Source organism: Galeopterus variegatus, unplaced genomic scaffold, assembly GCF_000696425.1.
Source record: "Galeopterus variegatus unplaced genomic scaffold, G_variegatus-3.0.2 Scaffold27, whole genome shotgun sequence".
NCBI lineage: Eukaryota > Metazoa > Chordata > Mammalia > Dermoptera > Cynocephalidae > Galeopterus > Galeopterus variegatus.
Window position 1 is genome coordinate 1,322,111 of NW_007726138.1, and position 27,918 is coordinate 1,350,028.

Below are 27,918 nucleotides of genomic sequence, written 5' to 3' on the forward strand. Positions count from 1 at the left end.
GATTTTGTTTTAGACACTTCTTAGGCTAGAGATCTTATAATTCTTTTCTTATTGATATAGCCATTGACAGAATTACTAAGTGGGTTATTCTTGTGTTACTCAGCTTTTCTTTAATGTGAAACTATTCTTTTACTCTTTTATCAAATAAGCGCAAACTCACCTTAAAGAATTGCTGAAAAAATATGTTTGTCTACCAGTTATCATTGAATAGTGTTAAGATTTTTTTTCTCTTCTACCCCTAAAATCTGTGAGGAATGTCTGAATCTGTTTGTATTTTCTCCTTTGTGCTTATGTATGATAGTTAAGTTGCTATATTTGTACTAATCAATCTACTTTTACCATTAATATTAATCTCATTTTATCTGTATGTGGGCAAGAAAATCAAATTATTTACTAGGTCTCAGAGCTTAGGAGTTGGTAATTAAATGTTGGTATCAATCATGCTCTAAATGCAGTTATGCAATAAAATGGATGCTTTAATTATACATATATGACATAAGTATTTTTTTAAGTATATGGTTAAACATCTATTTTAAATTTGGAAACCTAGTTTTTCCTTATCAACTGTCCTCCTAATTAAATAAAATTTTTACTTTCAGGAAGTAAAAATGAGATTAATTTGAATTGACAGGGAATGTATCTGATAAACTCTTTTGCTTTCAAATACTTTTTAATATATCCAGTGTCCTTTGATAACCTCTTACTATTTAGGGAAACTGAAAATTACTCTCCAAAACAATACAGGTGTTAGCTATGATCAAAGTTAAGTTTGGAATCTTCTCAACATTATGTGACTTATTCCTAACTTCAGAAAAGAACTTATAAGGGGTGGAGGTGGAGAGGTGGGAACAGTTCAGTTGGCATGAATGAATTTACTCAGAACTTCTCAGAGAGGAATTGTGGATTCTAAGTGCAATAAGTAATAAAAACAATAAATAATAGATAAGGGTAAGATGGACTTACCTTGTGCTTTATAAGAAGTAAGCTATAAGTTTTTGTATTAAAAACATTTTATAGGCCGGCCCGTGGCTCACTCGGGAGAGTGCGGTGCTGATAACACCAAGGCCACGGGTTCGGATCCTATATAGGGATGGCCGGTTTGCTCACTGGCTGAGTGTGGTGCTGACAACACCAAGCCAAGGGTTGAGATCCCCTTACCGGTCATCTTTTAAAAAAACAAAAAAAAAACAAAAAAAAAAAAACATTTTATGTTTTCTTTATTGAAACACAGTAAGACTTCCTGGGACAGAGGAAATAAAACAAAAACAAAGGTAAAAATGTTTCCTTTGAGCCCACTTAATATAGTTATTTATACTGAGCTAGCTTTATTCTGTAGGTAAAATTGCTCCAAAAGATAAATGTTAACTCCTTAATTCTTGCCCCTTTCTATATTAAATTCTATTAATTTGGTGCCACTTAATTAACAATCATATCTCAAACCTTTATGTCTCTGTCAATAGCACACCAGTTACAGTGGAGGACTGGGCAGGCAAGATATTACTACAAGGATTTTTTTGTGAGACATGATTTGAAGTGCTTTTGAAAGAAAAAAAGTACTTGCTGTGGACCTAGTAATTACTGTAAAGTATGGAATGCTTTGATAACTGTCATTCACATAAAGAGTTCCTACCACATGTTATTTCTTAGCAGCCTTTATATGTTGAGTAGTTGCAATTGTAAAAAGCAATTGCTTTTAATAAATTAGAGAAGTAGGAGAAAATGTAGAAAAGAAGCACTACAAGATCCCTTAACTTTGAAAAATATGTTCTAGTGGGTGGGAAAAAATGGCACAAGAAGCATGTACTGAAGATCTGCTCTCTGTCATCTCAATTGAATACAATTATCTGAGTACCTGTACCAACCATAGGGAAATGTATATATTGACACCTCTTGATTGTAATTATAAACTCAAAAAACACTGTTATTTGTTTAATAACTAGGATGTTTCTTAACTCAAATTTAGACTTAGGTCAAATGTATGTCGCAATTGAGGTCTATTTACGTAAGGTTATTATACCATAAGATATAATGCGTAATTTCACATATTTAAGTTGTATGGTGGTTTATTATGTTTTGCTTTTGTAACAGATGATTTTTTTCTTTGATGTTGTTGTCACTCAACCTTTGGTCAGGAAGAGGGTACTCAAATTGAAAGGGTGGAGAACCCGAGCTGATAAGGCGACAGGACCCAAGCTGACATTTCGCCAGAGAAGTTCCACTTTATTCAAGGACTGCGCATACATTTATAGGGAGCTGTGTTCTGGGTTTGGATAGGGGGTGGACGGGCGGTAGCTGATTGGACGGGGCTGGGCAGGAAGTGAGCCCTGACCTGCGACTGGCTGAGGTTTGGCGCGGGTGGGCTTGGGTGTTGGCACCGGCGGGCTTGTTTACTGCGGAGAAGAACCAGGAAGGGCGCCATATTGCTAGGGAATGCTTTCCCCCTCCCCCTCCACTTGAGTGCCCATGGTGTCCTTACACAAATGACAGCTTTGTTCCTATTGGTCCAATTACCTACTTTATTCCCCTGCCCATGAAAGCCAACATCATCTCAGAAATGTTCCTAGAGATGGTATCTGGAAAACATCATTTCCAAAATTCATGACTACTTGTTAATGGAGCAATAAAATAACTTTTAACCAATGTAAAAACTGCCAGACTGTGAGCATATAGCAGTGTCTTTTCTCTCTTCATCCTGTGGGAAACTCTGCTTAAGTACTCGAGTAGAGCAACTGAGGCTCTGCTAGACAGAATCTTCCCATGATTTTAAGTCAATGTTAGTGATTTGTGCCTATCACCTTGAAGTAAGCTCTAATATAAAGTAAGTGTGTGATGTGATTCTTCCATTCAAAGGTCAAGAAGACAATACCCAAACCTGGAAGTCTTAGGAGACTGAGACCCATTGACTATTGGAATTAGGCCATTTTACCTCTGTAGTGGAGCTTCTTCACATTTCTTGCTTGCCTACTCAAGCAGTTCCAAATCAACAGCCCCAAACAGCTGGTCAAATTTCAGCCCTTACATAGGAAGTTAGGAGCACTTCAGACTAAGGTCTACTGTTAGGTGGTATGCATTTCAGAAAGGGAAGACGTCCGCTCTCCCTTCAGACTTCATTTCTATAGTTCTGTTTCTGCCTTGTCAAAAAAGCATTCTATGTGACCTCCTTGGTCTCTGAGAAAAAAATTATTTCAAGTGTTTTCTACAGCTATAATTATAGGGGCTTTTTCATTCCCTTTTCTGAAATTCTTGTACAGATTGGTCCCCACTTGACACTAGAGGACACTGTATTGCAGAAGACCAAATTTGGCTTTGGAGCCAGAGAGACCAAGTTGAGATCCCTTTCTGATATTCTAATTGTGTGATCTTGGGCAGGTAAGGGCTTAGTAAGTGGTAGCTGCTAATAATTGTCATTGTTGTCATTGTCATCATCATTCAACTCTTCCACCACCACCTTAGCCACCTGTATGTGCCCTTTGACATTATTAATATAGCTATTTTGACTTTCTCATTAGACGTTTGATGAAATGTTATTATGGTTGTTTAAGGCACAGTTATTTTTCTGGGATAAACATAAATTCTTTATTACCTTAGTCTTAACTAAATATGTTACTTTTTCTTCTAATAATAACTACCATTTATTAAACACCCAGGATTTTAGACACTGCTTTTCATGCATTATCCTATTTAATTATCAACAATTCATTTTGCAAATGAGTAGACTTAGTTTCGGAAAGGTTAAGTAACTTTTAATTCAGATTCATATCTCTGAATTCAAAGTTTCTTCTCTTGGGCCAGCCCGGTGGCGCACTGGAAAGTGCGCCGCTTGGGAGCGCGGCGGCTCCCACCGAGGGTTCGGATCCCATGTGGAGACCGGTTCCCGCTCACTGGCTGAGCACGGTGCGGGCGCAACACCAAGGGTTGCGATCCTGTTGCCGGTCCCTGGTACGGGCGCGACACCGAGGGTTGCGATCCCGTTACCGGTCAGTAAAAAAGATAAAAAGGAAAAAAAAAAAGTTTCTTCTCTATTCACCAGTGCCTCTGGGGTGGTTGAGTTAGTTATTAATACATCAACCACTGTCTTATTTTTTAAAAAAAACTGTTCTAGCATAAGATCTGTACAGATAAGAGAGGAATAGTATTGACTCTTCATTAAAGGTTGACAGTATGGTTGTACATGAGGAGAAAGAACTGAAACGTGGTTCCATTTTTATACATTATTCATTGACCTCTTCATATGTTCTGTACTGACTCAGTGTTGTTATCCATTTATACTTATATTTTATGTCAGCTCATGTCATGGTTCTCTCTCTCAGACCTCTCCCCAGCAAGGTTTTTTTCCTAATATACAAATGCCCTTTCCATAGAGCACCATGGGATTGGGAAATTAATGTTAAGAAAAAGGGAGGTAAGAATAAAAAGGAGACAAACTATTGGGAGTTGGGGGCTACTTAGAGAATCTTCAAATGCTCATCTACATCTTTAAAACATTTATTGTTGACTTACTATTGGGCAAAATACTGCTAAGTGCTGTATCAAGCCATTTAAAATGTCCAAATTCCTACTCTATCCATACACTTCTTATATTTCAGTAAGTCCCATATCTTTGAAGAGGCTTTGGTTCTTTGGTGTGAGTTATTTGTTTTATCCATCACTTGTGTAGCCTGAGAAGTTGTCAGCTATAGAGTCAGCCTTGCTATTTCCTTTCCCTTCCACATTCTCTTCTTGGTACCATTTCATAAATGAGATTGTAGTTGCTAGTATAAATCTTGTTAGGGTGCTTCAAAAAGTTCGTGGAAAAATAGAATTAAAAGATAATACAAATCTTTCCACAAACTTTTTGAAACCCGTCATAGATGGAAAGATGAACAACTCATTGAATCCTATCATCTTAATTCCTCTTTCATCCGATATGCAGGTCTGGCTGTTATGCTTTGCTTTGCTTTTAAATTTAGCTAGTATGCTGCTTTTAACTCTTGCTCATTAGATACAAGAATTGTAAGCTCGACTATTTTTCCAAAGGCTAAATTTGTCTCATTTCAGAGACAGTGTGGACATATGGAATTTCTATCTTGTTATATATAGTTATTGAATTTAGACTGATTTCTCATTGCATTACTCTTCCAACCTCTTTTCTTTTGATGTGCAAGATAACCACTCATCTTTCTCATTATTAGTGAATGTATCACAAGCCTGTTTAATCATTGTTGCATTTTAAATACACTTAGATGTTATTTCAGAAAACTTTATCACATAAAAATAATTCATTTTAACTTTTTATATGTCTGTGTATTGAATTTGGGGATATTAAAATTTAATTATTTTCATGCCTTTACAGGGTAATTTCATTTTATTAAATATTTATTTCATACTTCTACAATGCTCCATTGCCTTTGTGTTCACAAATTTTCTAACAGTTTTCAGTTTTTAGTTTTGGAATAACTAAATGTTCTTATAAAATCCTATCATTCTAAAGAAAGTAGTATATTGAGTCTTCTCACCATCCTTTCGTTTTGATTGATCTAAGGTACATTTTATATTGGAAGAAAAGGTTCACTGAACAGCCCATCACAGATTTTTGTAGTGTGATAAGAATCAATTCCACAGCTCCACTTGGTAAGTGTAAGTCCTGGCTACCATCCTTTTCCTACAATCCAAAATTTTAAAGGTATACTCTTATTGTCTTATTAGAATTGCTCTCTCTTTCATGGTAGCTAATATTAAATTGCTCTGTTTATTTTGCCTAACTTGAATAAAGCTAAAGCAGAACTCTATACCAGAAGAGATATAATAGACACACACACACATTTTTAAAGGAATAAATCCTCTGGAAAAAATGATTAATATCTTTTTTCTCATTTATTTTCCTAATCTCTCAACAGAAGAACAAGATAATTACTTTTTGTTATGTGATGTTTTACCAGAAGATAGAGTTCTAAGAGAAGAGCTTCAGAAACAGAAACTGGTAAGAATTGTTTTAAAGTGTCAACAGTGTCAGAAATACATACAAAATAGTCTTGTTATTGTACCCTTTTTTTTTTTCCACTTTTTATTATGGAAACTTTCAAACGTACATGAAAGAGGAAACAATACATAAAGATCTTAAAACAGAAAAAAGTATACACTTGACTGAAAAAGCATTTCATGTTAAAAATGCAGATAGAATTTTTGGCTTTGTTTTGCTTCCTGGATTATCTCTAAAATAACAATAGAGCTTACACGTTTTGGTGTAATTTTAGCTGCCTGACACATGCTAGGGTTCAGTAGCTGTGGAAAAATGCCCTCAGCTAAAATTGAGTTGAATTGATTAACCTTTTTTTCTGCTCTTTGCTGGAATGTGCTATGCACTAGCATTTCTTTTATTCCCCTTTATGAATTAAGCATACGGTTTGATCAACATAGTAGCCTTTCTCATTTTTAGCCTTAATTGTAAGCAAGATAATTTGAAAACTTCAGCATCTTTAGTCCGTAAAAAAGATAATATATGTAAGTATGAAAATTTTCATAAGTTAATTAGAAATAAACTTTTTAAGTTATTAATTTTGTTTAAAAGTACACGGTTTTCCATTATTTGTGATTTAATCTTGACTATCACTTGAAATTGACTTGCTCTTCCTTTAGTGGTTGCTTATACGTCTTCCTTGTATCTTTGGACTTGCCTAGATATGTTATGAGAGAGAGGTACAATACAAATGTGCTATATCCTCAAGAGATCTGGGAGGAAAATAAATCCTATTTATCATAGTATTATAATTTGAGAAAGTCCCTTTTAGTACATTTTATTTTGTAGACATCCCAAATAATTTTTTTCACTAAGGGAAGGTAATATTCTTGGATGTCAATTGATTTGTAAGAAAAATTATGCTTTTTTCTGTACAACAAATCCAGTGAAGAAACAAGACTTCTTGAGTTTCTCTTCTCTTCCTATGGTAGTGTCTTATGAAATCTGCAAAACAAAGGTGAATTTACTGTCATATTTTATGAATTTTGTTTGCTCATACTTATTCATAATTTTTAATTTTCATGAGTTTTCTCACTCTTGCTCACAGTGGCCTTAATCGAGAATGATCAAGCTGTCATGATCCTAGTACTCCCAAGGACTTCTTTATAAGAACTCAAACCCAACTACTTCAACCATTGCTGCTCCCTCAGCATGCAGAATCTTTACTGTATATCTGCAGATAGATTCGAGTTTCTAAAAATTTCTACATCTACCAAATTTAGGTACCTTTTTTACTTTACAGTCTGACAAAGTGATAGATTTGATGAAAGTAAGCATTATGACAGCTTAAAGAAAAAAAAAAAAGAATGAAAATGTAATTAGTCCATACATGTTCATTGAATTCTTAACTAGTGATTATGCAAGGAAGTACAAGGCATAGTACATACTACAACAGAGTGCAGTCTGAAGAGAAGAAAGACAGATATGTGTTTTTATCTTAGTAATAGAGATAATGTAGATTCTCTTGTAGGCCTTGTGAAGATTATTAAATGGAATAATGCATGTAATACTCTTAGAACAGAATAGTACCTGGCACATAAAAAGCACTCAGTAAATATTAGCTGATAATAAAAATAACAATAATAATACTGTTTCTTAACAATAAGAAGGATTTGGGGTAGTTGGAGAGTTGTATAGAAGGGAAGGAAAATACTTATGGATCTAAATGTTCAAGATGTATTCAGGAAAGTTGAATAAGTCTAGTCTGGCTAAGGTAGAAAGTTTTCTATGGGGAGGAATATGAGATAGATTTGAGGAGGTAGGATGGAGCTAAATTATGGAAATCCTTCTGTATCATGAACATTGACCTAATAGTGATAAAGTCCCTTTGATGCGTCCTCATTGCCCTTCAGAGTGACATGAAGAAAAAATGTTAAATGTAGCTGTGTAAAAACACATTTAAAGCTGTCAAATCCTAGGAAAGATCAACTTGGAGATATAGGCAGAAGTTAATAGTTACTTAATGTTAGCCATATGCCATGCCCTTCATTAGGTCATTGCTTCATAGTGACCCTGTGAGGTAGCTATTAAATGCCTTTCTATTGGTGAGGAAACTGTGGCATAGAAAGATTAATTTTCCCAGGACGATACAGTGATGAGAAGCAGAACTAGGTTTTTAAAACAATATGCCTTTTTAAGCCATGCCATGCCAGGCTAGTAGTCGTTTATTCAGCCTCCCACGTGCCTTGTAATATTTTAGTCTCTAGGAATTGCACTGTCCTGGATGCTTATGGTCTGACATGTCTTTATAGGGAGGGGATTCCAGCTGACATTGGAGTTCAGAGAAAGCAGAGGAAGTTTATGATAGCCAGCCTTTGGGAGTCATGGCTAGAGGATCATTTGCCAAGCAGCAGGAAGACAGGTTCAATTTGCAGTCAGCCAGTTTGTCACAATTTAATGCTATATAGAGTGGAAGCATGAGGTTTGTGTGGATGATCCTCCTGTGGGAGCTGGTAATGATTATAGGATCTATCTCTTTTATATATAGGAGCTCTACAAATCAGTAACAGGCATTTCCAGAAAGAAGTCTAAATGAGCAAATGAAACAACTTTCAACAAAAGTAACAATATACTTTTTTTTCCTTCTGTCATATTAACAGGGTTTGGAAAATAGTAATATTAAATGGTGGCAAGAATGTTGAGTCAAGTTCTTTTTCAGCTCCTTTTAAGAATGTGAACTTGTGTTCTATTTCTGGGATTTTTTTGGTGGCCAGCCAATATGGAGATCCGAATCCATGACCTTGGTGTGTTTTAAGGCTGCCCTCTAACAATGGAGCTAACTGGCCAGCCCTGTGTGCCATTTCTGAAAAGACCTTTGTCATCATAAATTGGAACTCTTGAAGATGTGTATGCTCTTGACCCATTTTCTCCCTCTAAAAACTCATCTTAGGAGAATCATACACCCAGAGGTTTATGAAGTCACCCTTTTTACCACAGTATGGTTGTTTTTTTCTTTATGTTTCTATTGATTACATTTTATCAATCAACTTGTCTTTATTAATCAGGATTTCAGCCTAGCTTCTAGGAAATGTAATTTCTTATGGTAATGGGCACATAATCTAGTCTATTATTGAGTGAACTTAGCTCAGTATCAGTAGGACCTCAACTCAGGTGTGTGAGGGAGAACCCTCAAACCAGAGTATTAATGTAGCATTTGCTCTCCTGATCTGCATTAATGATGACTTGCATATGTATTATTCTTTAATATTTATTCTGTTATTTGGAATTCTAAGTACCTTTTTATGGATTGCTTTTAGTTCAAAATGACTTGGTAATTTCTTTGAGAGCAGAAACGATGTCTTGCAGTATTTAAACATCCTTCCATAGTCCTTGCTATACTCATAAGTTTATATTGGTATTTTCCCCAAACCTCATTTAAAAAAAAAAAAAAAAACCCACATGTAGGAAAGCCATGTCTTGGCAAGGTTTATGTCAGGGAAATGACCAAAACTCTGTTGTCATGGGATACCCTATACAAACACACTAGGTTCAGCCCTAGCAAGGTTTCGATTCAGTATATCCTTTATATTGCATTTATCTTTGAGACAAATCACAACAAACGTAGCAAAGGTGGGGGTATCTCCTAAAGTCACAGTAGCAGATTTAAGGCTAGAATTATATTTCTTTTGCTACTTTCTTCAAGACCTCACTGGTTTCTCAAAATTTATGAGATTTTTGTGTATTCCCAGTTTTCGTTTTGAAGACCTTGATTCTTGATTTCTATTTGACACTTTTTTTGAATTTTTTCATCCATATTCTGATAGAAACTACATAATTAGGAAAGATTCTTGAGGGTTTGAATAGCTTGTACACCTTCTTCCCTTTTGCTTTCTTCTTTAAAAGTTTTCCCTTGATCTTTGTGCATTTTTCTCTTATTTCTGATCAATCTAGCTTAATGTTCTCTAGTGGTTCTTTTCCCTCTTTTCTCTTAAATGTGTATATATATATATTTCCCAAGATCTTATCCCCCATCCAGGGTATGCACTTTGATAACTACCACTGCTGTGCTGATAGCAAAATCCTGGCACCTGCACAGAATAGGCAATCAGAGTGAGTATTCGTTGATCGAGTTCATCTACAGCTTTCATCCTGGCTTACTTCTAAACCTCAAACCTAAATTTCTCATTTTAAACCTTCCCATAAGTATTTTTGGTCAGTACCTTAAGTTTAATATGCCTAAAAACCAAACTTATTTTTTCCTCTACCAAAACTTGCTATTTGCCTGTTCGCCATTTCTTGTATAACAATACCACCATTCTCCTGATCACCCAATTTGGAAATTTCTAGAATCATCTTGAACTAATTCCTTTTCCTCACTCTCATTCCTAAGTCATTTGTCAAGTTTTCACAGTTCCACCTGAGTCCCATATCCATACCCTTCTTTGCAGTCCTAACACCTTTTATTTTACCTTGTTTAAAGACTAACCTCTTTAGTCAACTGATGTTGCCTCCAGAATTATATTAATAAATAAACAGAAGATCACTTTATTCTCTTCAAAAACCTGTAGTGTTCTTTATCATCTACATATTCTTAAGCTTGTCTAGGCTCAAACTGCATTTCCAGTGGCTTTCCTCCCTCTTTCTTTCAGTTGCTCAATATCCAATTCATTCATTCGTTCAACAAATATTTATTTCACAGCAGACATTGTTCTAAATGCTATTGATATAGGAGCGGATGAAACAGGCAACAGTTCTTGCCGTCTTGGAGTTTGCACTCTAGTGAAAACATTACTTGTCTCACATTTACTCAAGTGTGTTAGGTGCTTTCAGGATTCTGCTTCACCAACGGGAATGCCAGCCCCACCCTTCTACCTGTGTAAATACATATCCCTCAAGGCATTGCTCAATGCCACATTTCCCAAAAAAGTTTCCCAGATGCCACCTGTCAGAGTAACCTCTTCATTCTCAATTAACATACTATGTTATTTGGCTTTTCAATTATGGTTAGTTATTTAAAAATCTGTCTTACTGAATTAGATGCCTCTTAAAGGTTAGGACTATTGTATTCACTTTTGTGTCTTCTCTGATTCTTGTTCATAAGGAATTAACTTAAATTTAATCCTGATGTATTGGCATGATATTTTTGCAAAGCAATATAGTCAGATGTCCCTGATTTTAAAAAGTTATAAAATGGTTGAGGCAGACATCTTTAATCAGTGGGTTACACTTTTCAATTAAGCCTAAAAATTACTCATTTTTCCATTTACCTACTGGAGAAAAGATGTGGCATTCATAAGCTCTCACTAGCAAGATGTAACTTAACCAAATGTAAGTTACTAAATACATGTAACTGTATGGAAGTTGTTTTTTTTTTTAATCACTATTATAAATGTCCTTGAGACACCATTTATGACAACTATAAATATTTTATGAAAATTTTAACCTATATACAATTTTTTTATTATTGATTATGCATATTCATGGGATACAATGCTGACTCTCACCACCTGTGCCCAAGATGTGATGGCCAGAACAATACTATCAGCATGCCCATTACCACAAATTGTGATTACACCCCATGTCCCCCACCCAATTAATCCCCAGTCTTTCTCTCCCTCCCCCAACCTTAGATATGCTCTCTCCCTCTGCAAGTCCAACATACCATTGTTGTCTTTCTTTCCTTCCTTCTTTCTCTCTTAGTTCCCATTTATGAATGAGGACATTCAGTGTTTTTCCCTCTGTGCCTGGCTTATTTCACTCGGCATAATATTCTCCAAGTTCATCCATGTTACTGCGAATGGCAGAATTTCATTCTTTTTTATGGCAGAGTAGTATTCCATGGTGTATAATGCCACATTTTCCTTATCCAGTTGTCCGTTGACGGACATTTAGACTGGCTCCATATCTTGGCTATTGTAAATACAGTATTTACAATAGTCACCAAAAAAATAAAATACCTAGGAATCAATTTTACCAAGGAAGTGAAAGATCTCTACAATGAGAACTACCAACCACTACTGAAAGAAATCAAAGATGACACAAAAGATGGAAAGACATTCCATGCTCTTGGATTGGAAGAATTAACATTATGAAAATGTCCTTAATACCCAAAGTGCTTTACAGATTCAATGCAATCCCCATCAAAATACCAATGACATTCTACACAGAAATAGAAAAAAATAATCCTAGCATTCATATGGAACAAAAAGGACCCCAAATAGCCAAAGCAATCCTTGACAAAAAAAAAACAGAGGCATAGCACTACCTGACTTCCAAATTATACTACAAAGCTATAGTAACCAAAACAGCATAGTACTGGCATAAAATAACACACTCAGACTGGTGGAACAGAATAGAGAACCCAGAAATCAACCCACAGACTTACAGCCAATTGATACTTGACAAAGGCAACACACTGGAGAAAAAGACTGTCTCTTCAGTAATTGATGCTGGGAAAATTGGATATCCATATGCAGAAGAATGAATCTAGACTTATACCTCCCACCATATACCAAAATCAACTCAAAGTGGATTATAGACTTAAGTATAAGACCTGAAACCGTAAAACCTATATACAATTTGATCCTCTGGAAAGAAAGTGTTTTTTGTTTTTAATGCTGTTTCATATCCCATCTCACCCCACAATAAAGCAACAACAAAGTGGAATTACATATTTCCCACTGAGAAGAATTTTCTTCCTTATGCTACTTTTCGTTATAGGCTTTAAAGACTTTTAGTAAAGGATCAAATTATTGTATATCAATCACCTCAAAGTAAAAAATCAATTTACATTTATACTTTTCTTGCATAATTTCTGGCTTTTTAGCACAAGTTCTAGTACTGCATCTAGAATAACTGCCAAACATAAGGTGGTATTTCCCATTGTATGTAGCATTGTAATTAACAGTGCATCAGAGATCAAGTTAGCTAGAATGACCATAGAGTGATTTTAACCTTCAGACTAATTAATGTTTTCATTTGGAAAACAAATGTAAACACAGTCTGAAACTACAGTAATCTGAATCCTAAAATTTACCACTTTGAACTTCTTTAAACAAGAGCTTAAAATTTACATGGCATTTTTTTTTCTTTTGTCTTTTTTTTTTTTTTCGTGACCGGCAACGGATCGCAACCCTCAGTGTCGCGCCCGTACCGGACCGGGACCGGCAACGGGATCGCAACCCTCGGCGTTGCCCCCGCTCCTCGCTCAGCCAGTGAGCCGCCGGTCTGCACGTGGGATCCGAACCCTCGGCAGGAGCGCCGCCGCGCTTCCCAAGCGGTGCACTGTAGCAGTGCGCCACTGGGCCGGCCCTTCCTAAAATTTACCACTTTGAACTTCTTTAAACAAGAGCTTAAAATTTACATGGCATTTTTTTTTCTTTTGTCTTTTTTTTTTTTTTCGTGACCGGCAACGGATCGCAACCCTCAGTGTCGCGCCCGTACCGGACCGGGACCGGCAACGGGATCGCAACCCTCGGCGTTGCCCCCGCTCCTCGCTCAGCCAGTGAGCCGCCGGTCTGCACGTGGGATCCGAACCCTCGGCAGGAGCGCCGCCGCGCTTCCCAAGCGGTGCACTGTAGCAGTGCGCCACCAGGCCGGCCCTACATGGCATTTTTTATATGAGATCAGTAAGGCAATATTGTCACTGTTTACATGGAAAAACAAGGTTAAAGATCTTAAGAGACATGCACACGGCCACAGTTATATACTGTATTAAATAGGAAGGGAAGTAATTCAAACTTCTGTTTACCAACCCCAAGTACCATTCTCTTTAGATTGTACCAGGATCCTTTATTAAAAGGAATCTTCTTCTCTAAGCAAATATGACATTTTCTAAATTGACATTTGTTAAAATTAATAAAAATGGCTGAATAGGACATAAACGCATATGTAAGTAAGTAATGTTTTCATTGTTAAGAATTTTTTAAAGAAAATCTGATTTCTTATTATCTTAGGTAAGTAGTAGATAGGAATTTCTTATTCCCTTGGGCCTAAGCTTCTTATATTTTCTTTAAAACTTGAAGATAGTGTGTTTTCAGAGTTTTCTCTGTCTTTATAACTCTGTACAGGGCTATACCTGACCTTGAGTTTATCCAAGAAAATACTCAAGCAGGTAAGATGGGTATTTTGTAATTTCCCTCCGCCACCTATCCAGTTTTTTGAAGTCCTTCTCTTCTTGCCTAAGCTAAATTCCCATATATCTTTAATTTAATCCAAGTAGAAATTTGGCTTTTCTAGTTCCTTATGTGTTTAACTCTTGCATTTTCTTTTTGTTCTGTAGCCTACCTTTCTTTTTTCTGTTTCTTTCTTTCCGGGTTTTTTTGTTTGTTTGTTTGTTAGGTGGTTAGCGGGTAAGGGGATCCAAACCCATGACCTTGGTATTATAAGGCCGTGCTCTAACCAACTGAGCTAAACAGCCAGCCCCTGCCTTCTTTTTTTCAACTTGATGATCTATCCCATGTAAATGGTTAAATTCATGTCATTTTTTTCTCTCCTAGTTCATTTTTTTTAGATGTTCTGTCTGTTCTGTTTCTTCCTAACTTCACAAAAGCTACCTTAGTGAGACATGTAATAGAAGAAAAATACTGTCTTTCTATTCAATGTAACAAGCAGATGGTTGTTGCTTTATCATTGCAGTTTCAGAAATAGTGGGAGGTACTGATGTCTTTCAAGAAGGTGAGATATTAGTAAGATGAAATCTCATGAATTTGGGAAAGTATATCATCATCCAGTTAAGAAATTTTTCTTTGCCTTTTTTGTTTTATTATCTTTCTTTAGTCATTGACATGGATGGTCTTTTTTATTTATCAAGATCACTGATATTATCACAAAGTTAACTTTTCATCATCTCTCATAAAATGCTGAAAAAGTGGATTTTATTGATTTTTTTTTTAAGAAACTGTGTTGTGCCATTGATAATCCTTGTTTTAGTACAGTTATTCCTGCCTCTACATGCAGAGGTGTGTTTTTGTTTAAGTATATTAAGTATATTGGAAGAGTGTATTGTTAACATAAATTCAAGTGCTTAAGTCATCAGATTCTGGCAAACAAATCAGTCTTTCCCAGTTCTATCCAACACTTTTTGACACGTAAAAGTGATTTTGGGGGGTTGGGGGAAGTAACTTTCTACTCGACCCTTTGTCAGAGGGCTTCTAAAATATTTAAGTAAGTTGCAGGCAGATTCCATTCTGAAAGTGGTTAAAGCTGTACATCAATATACGTATGCAGAATTTATTCATGTTTCCATTTCACTTTGTTAACCAAACTTGTTCCCTAATCCTTAAATTAGTGGAAATTTACTGAGCTTTTTGTACTTTAATTTCCTCCTATTGAATGTTCCATCAGATAGAATAAAGGGTATGATAGGAAAAAAAAAAAGCTTTCACCATAACACTGAGTGGGATTAAAATATGAAAATGCCATCTTACTGTCAAAAGAGATAAGAAATAGAAAGAACAAGAGGAAATGGTGTTATTTTTTTTTTAGCCTGCCTCAGTTTGAAAGAATTAGAAGACCATTTCAATAAAAGTGTTCACTTATTCAAATTATATAGCTCTAGTAATTAAACTTTTCCAATCCTTTCACGTTTATTTAGAAAAAAAAATCAGAATCTTTACCACAATTTTGAAGCATCTGATGTATGTCTCTCTGACCCACTCTCTCCCACTCACTCTCTCCCCTGTTTCTCTCTCCTACTTTCTCCTTTGTTCAGTGTCCTCTAGCCACGCTAGCCAAGTCTCTTCCTCAGGCACACCGAGCTCTTTCCAGCTCCAAGGCCTTGCACTTACAGTTTGCTGTGCTTGGAATGCTCTTCAAAATCTCCTGGCTTTTCTGAAGGGGAAGGGAAGAGTTTTTGAAGGTGATATCTTTATTTCTTTTGAGTAGCACTACAGGCGAGCAAATGCTTTGGAATTGTTTTTGGAAGAAAAAGACATTTAGAGTAATTCAAATGGTTGACTGAAATGATTTGGGAAAAATTGCCTTCTGTAGAGGATTATCTTTAGCTATCAGCTGCAATATTTTGAAAGTTACGTACTTAAAAGTTTTATTGATTAGTTAATTTATTGGAAACTCTTACTGGGTAGGAAAGATTTAAACCTATCCTGAATTCAGTAGTATGACTAAAAAGGGTTCATAGGTTGCAGTGCCCAGTATAATACTAAACATTTAGTTAATCTTTGGGAAATTTTTGCTGGATAAATGGCTTTTGTTGTAGCCAATTGGAGTATCCAAGTCAACTGTTTTCACCAAAAATCAAACAAAAAACCTCTCGTGTATATTACTTTAAATTCATTTGCTCCTTTTTGTTCTGAGGAGGATGGGAAACAGGGAATGGATAGCAAACAAACATCTTTGGTCCCTCATTTTTATCACCAATAGCAGCTGATAATACCACTCTCCATTCTTTGATGTTAGTTCTTGAAATAAATGCTGATCCAGAATCTCCAAATCTTATACTAATAAGCTCCTAAAGAGAAAAGTTCACACTCCTAAAGAGAAAAGGCTCATCAGCATTCACTGTGTATTAGGGACTTTCTCATTTGGTACACAGTCTGGGTTCTGGTATTGTAAATGAGTCACTTCAGAAGAAAGCTAGGACTTTGACTTGTTTGTATCAATAGTACAGGCTTTTTTCTGGATCTGATTAATGAAAATTTTAATTTTTATCACTTTCCTCTTAAATTCCCATTTTGTTGGCCATCTGTTCTTTATTTTTCTACCCTGAACTTCTATTGATGGCTGAAAATTTGAGAAAATCCTAAATTCTGACTGATCCAGAATTGATTACACTGCAAGGTTTTTCCTCCTCTGAGGTTCCAGAATGCTCATGTTTTTATCCCTTTTCTTGAGAGGCTTTTTCATACTCTTAGCATGTAAGCAAAAAGTAAATGCACTCTGGACCTTTCCTGGTCCATAAACATATTAGGGGAGCACAGTGACCAAGGAGTGCTGCTGTAGGTCTCCTTATCTGCCCTTTTATCCAACCTCCATTCTATACTGTTGTGACCAGATCTACCCCATCTTTTTTAAAGGACAGACCTTCATTTTCATAAATTTTAAATATTGCAGATATTTAATTTCTTATTTTTTTTTAAAGAAAATGAAATTTTATTAATATTATTTTTAACATTCTAGGATGTTGTTGCTGAGCAGTTGGTAGGGAGGGGGAGAGAGGAAAGTGGAGGGAAATGGGATAGAAGAAGGAAGGCTAAGGAGGGGCGGGATTGAGGCCTGTGGCACTCCCCTCATTCCCATAGGGGAGATTGGGGGCTTCTAACGGTGGCTTGGTCATTGCTGGGCTGGGTGCAGATGTCAGGGGCATGTGGAAAAGCCCTCTCCCCCCACCATCCCAGCTCAGGAACCCAGGACCCTTATTGCTGTGGCTTGGCGGTCATCACTAGGCTGGTTGCATGTGTCAGGGGGGCATGGCCAAGGCCCGAGGTCCCCTACTGCCCCTGCTTGGGAGAGCCTGGGGCCTTCCTGCAGCAGCTTAGTGGTCTTTGCTGGGCTGGTTGCATGCATTGGTGGGGGGGGGGGGCCAAGTCCCTCGGCTCTCTACCTCCCCGGGTTGGGAGAGACTGGGGCATTTCTTGTGACAGCTCGGTGGTTGCCACTGGGCTGGCTACAGGTATCAAGGGCATGGCTGAGGCCCGAGGCCCTCCACCACCCCAGCTCAGGAGAGCCCAGGACACTTCCTGCAGCATCTCGGTGGTTGCCGCTGGGCTTGCTGTGGGTGTCAGGGTGGTATGGCCGGGGCCCAGGGCCTCACACCATTCTCCACCGCCCCAGCTCGGGAGAGCCCAGGGTGCTTCCTGCGGTGGCTTGGTGGTCACCGCTGAAATTTTTTAATATTTAAATACTAACACCAAATGCAAGCCTGTAACTTTCTTAAATGTCCTAAGAAAAGTGCATTGCAGAACTTGCTTAACAAACTACAAGTTAGGGTCTCTCAGGCCTGTCCTTACATCCAGCTCTTAAACCACAGAACACTATTGTATACTCAGGTACAATATACTCAAGTTCTTCTGGAGGAAGAACTCAGAAATAATACTATAGTATTTCTCAGAATTCCTGCCCCTTTCCCCAGTAGTAAAAGGCCTGTACTTTGTATCTATGAAGGATGTGGGTCCTTGCCCCAGCAGTTTATAGCTTTTGCTTTGTATGCTAAAGAATGGTCCTAGGAAGTGAGCTAGGTTTTTTGCCTGTTCACCATCAAATGGCTCTTATTCATATCTCTTTGCCCTACCCCTAGTCTCTCTCCTGAGATCATGGAGGAAACCCATGTAAAAATTGGACCCCTTTGTATCTAGTACTTTCTGGGATTTAACCTTTAAAAATTTTTTAAAATTTCAGCTATTTTTTTCATATTTGCCTTTTCCTCCCATGCTCTGCAAAAGGTGAAATAGTTCCTGTGTTTCTGTCTCTCCACAGAGAGGCTTATCACCTTTTAGAATTCAGTTTATCTAGTTGCCTTGTGACTTCAGCTCTTTGAACTTAAAATAAGTTATGATTTTTTTGGAATATACAGCTTTTTCTCATCGTAAAAATGTTTTCTTGTGACTTTCTTAATCCTGAGCAGAAGTGGAACTCCCCATGCTTTATTTTAATTAGTATCTTAGGCATTGAGTTAGTACTCAACTTTGGTTAAGATAGATACTCTTCCTCATTTTATAGAGTTCAAAAAGACAGACACACATACATATGTATTTGTCCACTAAACAAGGTATAGCTTGAAGAGATGTTTGACCCTGATGATAGTTGTCATAAATAAATTTTAAATCTACTATTATTGTTTGATATTTAATCTTGGCCTTTTAACTGACTTAGCAATGATAATTATATCATACATTGCTACAGATTTACCTTCATTACATTTTGCCAGCAGATTGTCTTTGGAGTATATGCCAGCAAATTATGTCATTCATTGCCAGGTGTTTTGGGGGTAATTTTCTAACACCCATTCACCGCCTAATTAGGGCCAGGCATTTGGTAACACCTCCTTAAAATTTAATCCATGTTAAAAATTGGGACCATGATATATGAAGTACAATTTTGAAGGCCAATAGTTGGTGTTGGGAGGGTATGATGGGGATTAGAAATTATTTTTTCAGTGGACTCTTTTGTCTAATGTGTGGCTATTCTTGAATCATTTTTGAGTAAGACTTAAATGACTTTCTGTGTAAGTTCCAGTCTGTGTTTAGGAAGTAGGGGAGGAAAGATTTCTTTCCTCACCCATCTCTAGGTTGGTGGCCGAGACCCCTATAACAAAAGACCGACTAATAAGAGAAAAGCTTACAAATTTATTTCATATAAGTTTGAGTTGACACAGGATCTTCATAAGGAAATGAAGACCCAAAGAAGCAAAGAAACCTGTGCATTTTTATGCAGAGTTTGATGAAGTGGATAGTTGTGGAGAAGTATGATTAGACAAAGGGTATGATCTAAGAGTAATAAACAGGAGGACTTAGCAAGGCCTGTTTGTTCAGATTCTTTTCTGTATCCCTGTGTCTTCAGAGATAAGGATGTTTCTTTTCCCCGGATATAAGGAGGGCATTTCTCCAATGAAGATTTTGTGATCGGCCTCAAGGGAAAAGGGCAAGGGGAAGGTGAGAGTTAACTTTCTGCTTCTGTTGCTTTCTCAAATGTCAAGGTTCCATATTTGGGGGTAACATGCCCTGAACTCCGTCAAGGACTATACAGTTTTTGTAAGAGAGTTTTAGCCCTAATGTCTCCTAATCATCTTTTGTAGCCTATGACTCTGTATCCATGCAAGAGCTTAGAAAAGCAGCATTCCAGGTTCCTGATGGGAAGGACAAAGTCAAGATTATGACCAACTGTCTTAGTTCATTTTCTGCTACTATGACAGAATACTGCAGATTGGGTAATTTATAAAGAAAAGAGAGTTTCTTGGGCCGGCCCGGTGGCGCACTGTAGCAGTGCGCCGCTTGGGAGCGCGGCGGCGCTCCCGCCGAGGGTTCGGATCCCACATACAGACCGGTTCCCGCTCACTGGCTGGGCGAGGTGCAGGTGCGACACGGAGGGTTGCGATCCCGTTGCCGGTCCTGGTCCGGTGTGGGTGCGACACTGAGGGTTGCAATCCGTTGCCGGACACGAAAAAAGACAAAACGGAAAAAAAAAAAGAGAGTTTCTTAACTCATGGTTTTGGAGACTGAGAAGTTCAAGATTGAGGGGTCGCGTCTGGGGAGGGCTTTCTTGCTGCATCATAACGTAGTAGAAGGGCAAGAGACAGAGAAATGCACCAGGGGGCCAGACTCGCTTTATAACAACCCACTCTCATGATGACTGGCTCCCGCGATAGCAACATTAATCCATGCATGAGGGCAGAGCCAGTCACTTCAATACTGTTGCATTGGGGATTAAGTTGCCAACACATGAAATTTGGGGGGATATATTCAAACCAAGGCACCGACCAATACTTATAAAAACCGTTCAGAGAAGATTGTTTGAGAAAGTTTATCATTTCTCTAGATAGTCTTAAACTCTCAGCCTCCAATCAGGAGAGAGCAACTATCTGTACTGCATCATGACAGCCCTTACCCACCCCTCGGTACTGTTTTCACTGAGTTTTGGGATGTGCTTTGGTATGAGGGTTAGCTTGTTTTAAGGATTAATATGAGAAACAGCCCTATATTGTTTGGTCTATTTATTCTAAGTGTATTGTCCATTATATCACATAGTGTACTTATGTACTTGCAGTGACTTCTGACACCAACTACCCAGAGTTAGGCCAAACTGCACAAGTTAAGGGCACAGTACTCCACAACACTGTTCTCACTTCAGACACCAGCCACAAGTTGGGGGAGCCCCAGGCCACCTTCAATTCTGACCAGCTGGCTACAAACTCAAGTTCCCACTACTCCCTCAGGAACAGTAATTTGATGTAAAGACTCACAGTACTCAGGAAAGCACTGTACTTATAATTGGAGTGTTATTATAGCAATAGGATACAAATCAGAATCAGCCAAAGAGAGAGACACATAGGATGAGGTCTGGGAGAATCCCAGATACAAAGCTTCCATCATCATCACTAGGGATGTGTTGCCCTCCCAGCACATTAACTTGGGACAATACCCAGAGTGTTATCAATCAAGAAAGCTTATTGGAGCTTTGGTGTCCAGAGTTTTTACTGAGGATTCATTGAGTAGACATGATTGATTAAATCATTGGCCAAATGGTTGAACTCTACCCCTACGCTCCCCAAGGTCAGGCTGATATCCTGTGGCTGAAAGCCCCAACACACTAATCACATGGTTGGTCTTTCTGGTATGGACCTTCTCCATCCTGAGTCATCTCATTAACATAAACTATCAGGTGTGGTCAAAAGGCCCACCGTGAATAACAAAGACACTCCAATATCAGGAAATTCCAAGGGTTTATAGGCTACCCTCCAGGAACAGGCGACAAAGGCCAGCCAAAATTTCTATTATACAAACACCCCTCCCCCAACTCCCACCCCATTCCACACTCCCACCCAACCCCCAACTCCCAGTCTGAGGTCTGATCCGTTTTCCTTTTCTACAAAATCTGAGAGCCAAATTTGGGACCCACCTTTAGGTTTGAATTTTTGTGTATATGTGTGTATATATTTATTCTTTTTATCTTTTGTTTTCTATTTATGTGCCCATCTGTATTAGTCCATTTTATATTGCTTATAACAGAATACCTAAAACTGGATAACTTATAAGAAAATGAAATTTATTTTTTACAGTTTTGGAGATTGGAAGTTCAAGGTTCAGGGAGAGTATCTGGTGAGGGCCTTCTTGGTGTGGGCTCTCATCAGAGTCCTGAGGCAGAGCAGAATATCAATGGTGAGGGCTGAGGAAGAGCATTTCCACATGCTCACTTGCTCTTCTCATAAAGCCACTAGTCTGCTCCCTGATAACCCATTAAATAATTAACCCATTAATCCATGAACAGATTAATCCATTCACAAGGACAGAGTCCTCATGATCCAATCACCACCCAAAAGTCCCACCTTTCAAAAACCATAGTCTGATGTCCCACCCTCTTAACATTGTTACAAAGGGGATCAAGCTCTAACATGAGCTTGGGGGACATTTAAACCACAGTACCATCCTACCCTATTTTTTTCTTTCTTCCTTTACTCACATGTCTATGCTACATTGATTTACAGCAGCCTGAAACACTTCTTAGAACAAGGTGGAGGTGAAAATTTAATAATCCCAAATACCTCAGAGATAACATGTGATTCTGAAAATAGACAATAGGAGAACTTGGAGATTCTGCTGCCTTCCTATACAGGTTTTAGGCCACTGTTGTATCTTTAATGGGGAGATTGGTTGTGTTCTGTATTAGAGAAGTATCACTGGGCTCTTAGACTGAGAATTCCTAGCAAGTTCTGCTGTGCTGCTGCCTTTGGGCTAGGTTGGGAAGGAAACTTAGGAGTGCGCTATTTTCTCACATAGCCACTCATATCCATATCCAGGAAACTCTATTGTAAATCTATATTACTTTGTCAATATCCATAAAGTGTTTTTGATACCTGTAGTTAACATCAGCTTTACTTCCTTGTGGTAATGCAAGCTATTTCTATTGGATTTGTCTTTTTAAGCATCATTTTTTTGCTTTCCTGTGTATAAATTCTTATCTACATAAACATTTTCTAAATTGCTCTTTCCTAAATTGACTGATTTTTATAATTTTCACCCTAACTCACATTTTTATTTTCTACCTATATGTCAGTCCCCTGTGACTATGTTGAGTACCATCTGCTATGTTTGCTATTTCATTAATGTTTCTTCTGCTTTCAGTTTATGAATAAAGATGAAAGACTACACACTGACCCTTTTGCTACCATACTTGACATTTTATACCAATTAGAAAAACATACAGCTTGTTGTCATTATTCTTTGTCTAGTACATAAGCTGATCTTGTATTCTTTATTGTGTAATGAAAATTTTATATGATTTCCTCAGCTGTTTTGAGAAGCTCAAGCACACAACATCTGTGACATTCTGTTCATCCCCTTATTCTGTAAATCCATGAATAAAACCTGGTTTATAGCCCAGCATGACATTTTTTAGAAAAATAAAACCACCAAGCTGATGGGCTTTGATTTACACATCTTTGTGGTGCATTCTATGGATTGTCTCCTAATACTATAAATTTTTTTGTTCATAAGTGACTTGAAACATATGCTACAACTAATTCTATCAGATGCCAAGTTTTATAAAGGAAGGAAGGAAAGAGAGAAGGAAATAAAAAGAAAAAGTATTTTTCTTGGTTACCCAAGTAGCTTCTCCTCAGTTTTTCCTCATTAATGCCTGATCAGCAGCTGTCAACATGTTTGCTACAGAAGAAGGAAGCACAGAATTTAAAGCTCAGTTGTGTTTTTTCACATTGTAGCAAGTTAACAGCAATGAAAATAAAAGTGTTAGGGCGTAGTGGTGAGGTGGCTCTCTTCTTCCTAGACTTCCTAATCACTCAAAAGACTTGAGGAAATAGAGACCATAGGAAACAGAGCAGCTTCTTTCAACATATATTGTGTATCCCTGTCTATAATGCACAGTTGGAGCTACAAAGATGAATAAAACAGTTTTGCCTCCAGCAAGCTTATTATCTGGTGATTTCAGATGGTGTAATCAACATTTTAAGTTGATTACATAATGATGGTAACATTAACAAGATTTTTCTAGCAGTCATCCATGCATATACATTGGAAGACCATTATTGAGTTTGGAAAAATTTCCCTTTCTACCCATCAGAGCCTCAGTCCCAGGCTGGCAAGTTATTTTGTGGTTTAAGATTTAGAGGCAAGGTACCTGTATTAGTCCATTTCTGTTGCTTATAAAAAAATACACAGAACTGGGTGATTTATAAAGAAAACACAATTTGTTGCTTACAGTTTCTAAGGCTGGGAAGTCCAAAGTCTGGGGAAACACATCTGCTGAGAGGCTTGGTCGTGGTGACAGTGATGGCAGGCTGTCACACTGCAAAAATGGCGGAGCAGAGAGACAGCAAGAAGACAACTTCCTGGTTCATTCTCCTTTTAAAGCCCTCCAAACTATGCCCATGACCACCATTTTTAATCCATTCACTACAGCATGGTCCTACTATCCAATTACCTCTTCAAAGCTCCACCTTTCAATTACCATAATAGGATTTCCTACACTCAACAGTTATGGTTTGGATTAAGCTTCTAATATATGAAACTTGGTGGCAAAATTCAAGCTTCGGTGTGTTTGGGAGGAACATAATTCAGTCCACTACAGAACCTAACAACCAAATGAAATGTGTGAACCTGGGATGATCTTGGGTGGGAATTACGGAGGAACATTGAAAGACATTCTTGAGACAGTTGAAGAAATCTAAGTATTGTCTGGGTGCCAAATGCTAGTTTGAAGTTATTGTTAATTTTCTTAGGTGTGATGATTAAGGTTTTGTGGTTATATGTAGGGAAATGTCCTTATTATTAGGAGAGGCGTGCTAAAGTATTTAAGGTGTCATGATGTCTGCAACTTATTTTCAGATGGTTCAGAAAGAAAAAAGTGTATAATGCATAAATAGGTGTGGTGTGTGTGCATGTATGTATGTAGAGAGAAGGAGAGACTGGCAAAATTTTAACAATTACCGAATGTAAGTATTGGGTGTAGGAATGTTCTTTATACTATTCTTTCAACTTTACTATGTTGGTGAAAATTTTCATAATAAAAAATTGGAGAAAAAATAAAAAGAGACTGACAAATTTAAGGAAAAGCTACCTATCTTAAATAGCTTCCAGGTTTACTAATTCATTTAGAATGTCATGACATACCTATGTCAGCAAAGCTAATTTCAACAAGTAAATTTAAAGCACAGCCTTATAACACCAAGGTCACAGGTTCAGATCCCCCTACCAGCCAGCCACCAAAAAATAGAAAGGAGAACTTTCTTCTTAATTTACTGAATTAATTACAATAGGATAATGAAAGCTGTTCCAGATATAATAGTTACGGGATTAAGATAATTTGTATTTTCATATGATTTATGTATAAGTAAAATTTAATCAAAAGTGTATATAATCGTTCCTATTTTAAGGAATAAGGAGAATTTTCTATTATTTTAATAAGGCACAAACACTTCATAGAGTAAACTTTATTAGAGTGGATAGCAAGGAAACCTTGATACCATTATCCCAATTCTTAATATTTTTTAAAAAATAAAATAAAAATAATTGTGTTCTACAGCAATATACTGTTTCTTTAACTATTGGGTTCAGTAATTATCACTCTAGTTCATTTCCTTCTCTTGAATTACAGCACCTGTTTTGCTCAAAAAGTCATCTTAGCAACAAACACGTATTTATGCCTTTAAGAAATGTACTTATTAAAAGTATACATGTATAGTTTTAAAACTTTAAATTATTAATTTTTATTAAAAAAGTAAAAACCTGTCCCCCAAATCCCTACCCCATAGCAATGTAAAATTTTCTGTGTATCCCTAAAAATTGTCAGTTGTGAGTTTAAAAAAAAAACATTATGACTTGTTAAACCATAACCAACAACAAATTTCTTCTCATAGGATAGTTTACATATACAGTAGGCTATTATCTTTGTCTAAACAAATATCTTACCAGATTACTGTTCCTGTCGGAAGCTCACCATTTTACGTTATATATGATCTATAAACCATATGAGTGCCAACCTTATGTCAGTAAGAGACGATTAAGTGTGTTCTAAATCCCTGTCTCTTCAGAAGTCCATTTTGATTTTCAGGAGAGCATTCAGATTTGTAGAGCGTATGTTGTACCTGGGGTATAAGTTTAGTTGTCAGGCATTTATTGAGAATCTGCTGTGAGAAATTGTTTGTATTTGGCATAAAGGAACTCATTTTCCATTAATAGAGGTGGGTAAGTCATAGTTTTACTGAAGACCAAGCTATGTAGATACCAATTGAATGCTTTAAATTGATAAAATGGAGGTATCACTTTTAGTACAAAAGTGGTCTGGGACAGTCACTAATGATTTGTAGACTGTTTCAGAAGCAATTTAAAGATCACCAGAAACTGAGTCCTAAAGAAGTGGTATTCCCAAGGCCACATTAAGAGCTAGTTGATCACAAAAGCAGGACGAAAGTACAGAACTCCTAAATCCCAGCTGATTGTTTTTTCCACTCACCACAGAGATGTAGCATTTGAACTGAGCCTTGAAGGATAAGGGTAAAGAACTTTTTTTTTTTTTTTTTTTTTGTCTTTTGTCTTTTTCCATGTCCGGCAATGGATCGCAACCCTCAGTGTTGCCCCCGCACCGGACCGGGGACCAGCAACGGGAATGCAACCCTCGGTGTTGCTCCCGTGCCTCGCTCAGCCAGTGAGCGGGAACCGGTCTGTATGCGGGATCCGAACCCTCGGGCGGGAGCGCCGCCGCGCTTCCCAAGTGGCGCACCTATCCAGTGCGCCACCGGGCCGGCCCAGGGTAAAGAACTTTTAACAGGGAAAGATGGGGGAAAGAGGGAACAATTACTTAGCTGTTGAATGGCTTAAGAAATCATAATAGGTAGTTGAGAAATATCAATGAAAATAATAATATACAAATTATCATATGTTTTCTTGCTTTTCCCTATAACATAAGGTTATATGGGGAAGCAATGTGAAAAAAGGCTTTTAAAAACCTAGGTTAGAATCAGATACAGAACATTTTGAATGCCATGCTAAAGATTGTGGATTTTATTCTGTAGAAAATAGGAAGGCATTAGTGTGTTACTTAAGGTTTTGTTGAGTACCAGTTCTAGTTGTTACACTGCCAGATAGAGTCATTACATATTTATAGACTAGTTTTTTTATCAATATACAATGTAGTTGATTTTCGTGTCCCTCTACCGATGCCTCTCTCCCCTCCCCTGCCCATCAACATCATATCTGTTCACTTGTCTTAACAGGTTCAAGGAATTGTGATTGTTGTGTCATCTTCGCTGCTACCCCTGCCCCGTTTGTATGTGTATTTATTCATTTTTAGCTCCCACAAATAAGTGAGAACATGTGGTAATTCTCTTTCTGTGCCTGACTTATTTCACTTAATATAAATTTTTCCAAGTCCATCCATGTTGCTGTGAATGGTAGTATTTCATTCTTTTTTATAGCAGAGTAGAATTCCATTGTGTGGATATACCACATTTTCTGAGTCAACTCATCTAATGATGGACATTTGGGCTGGTTCCAACTCTTGGCTAATGTAAATAGTTCTACAATAAACACTGGATTACAGGTATCCCTTTGACGTGATGATTTCCATTCCTCTGGGTATATTCCCAGGGGTGGAATAGCTGGGTCATATGGTAGATCTATATGTAATTGTTTGAGGAACCTCTAAACCATTTTCCATAAAGGCTGCACCATTTTGCAGTCCCACCAACAATGTAGGAGGGCTCCTTTTTTTCCACAACCTCTCCAGCATTTATCATTCTCAGTCTTTTGGATATAAGCCATCCTAACTGAAGTGAGATGGTATCTCAGTGTGGTTTTGACTTGCATTTCCCAAATGCTGAGTGATGTTGAGCATTTTCTCATGTGTCTGTTGGCCATTCGTATATCTTCCTTTGAGAAATGCCTGTTTAGCTCCTTTGCCAAATTTTTAATTGGATTACTTGTTTTTTTTGCTGTAAAGTTGTTTGAGTTCCTTATATATTCTAGATATTAATCCTTTGTCAGATGTATATTTTGCAAATATTTTCTCTCATTCTGTAGGTTGTATTTTAACTCTGTTAATTGTTTCTTTTGCTGTGCAGAAGTTTTTAGTTTGATATAATCCCGTTTGTTTATTTTTGCTTTGGTTGCCTGTGCTTTTGGGGTGGTATTCATGAAGTCTGTACCCAATCCTACTTCCTGGAATGTTTCTCCTATGTTTTCTTTAAGGAGTTTTATTGTTTCAGGATGTATATTTAATTCTTTAATTCATTTTGAGTTGATTTTGGTATATGATGAGAGGTATAGGTCTAGTTTTGTTCTCCTGCATATGGTTATCCA

At 37.3% G+C, this 27,918-nt stretch overlaps 1 protein-coding gene across 3 annotated transcripts in view; it reads left to right on the top strand.

Moving 5' to 3' along the window:
• Positions 1 to 27,918, top strand: part of ZNF277 (zinc finger protein 277) — a 127,027-nt gene that overhangs the window by 66,020 nt on the left and 33,089 nt on the right. For all 3 annotated transcript variants that reach the window (XM_008569633.1, XM_008569616.1, XM_008569623.1), the window contains exons 3-4: positions 5,522 to 5,610; positions 5,877 to 5,959. In XM_008569633.1, coding sequence (XP_008567855.1) covers positions 5,522 to 5,610; positions 5,877 to 5,959 — 172 coding nt within the window. The remainder of the gene's footprint in view (positions 1 to 5,521; positions 5,611 to 5,876; positions 5,960 to 27,918) is intronic.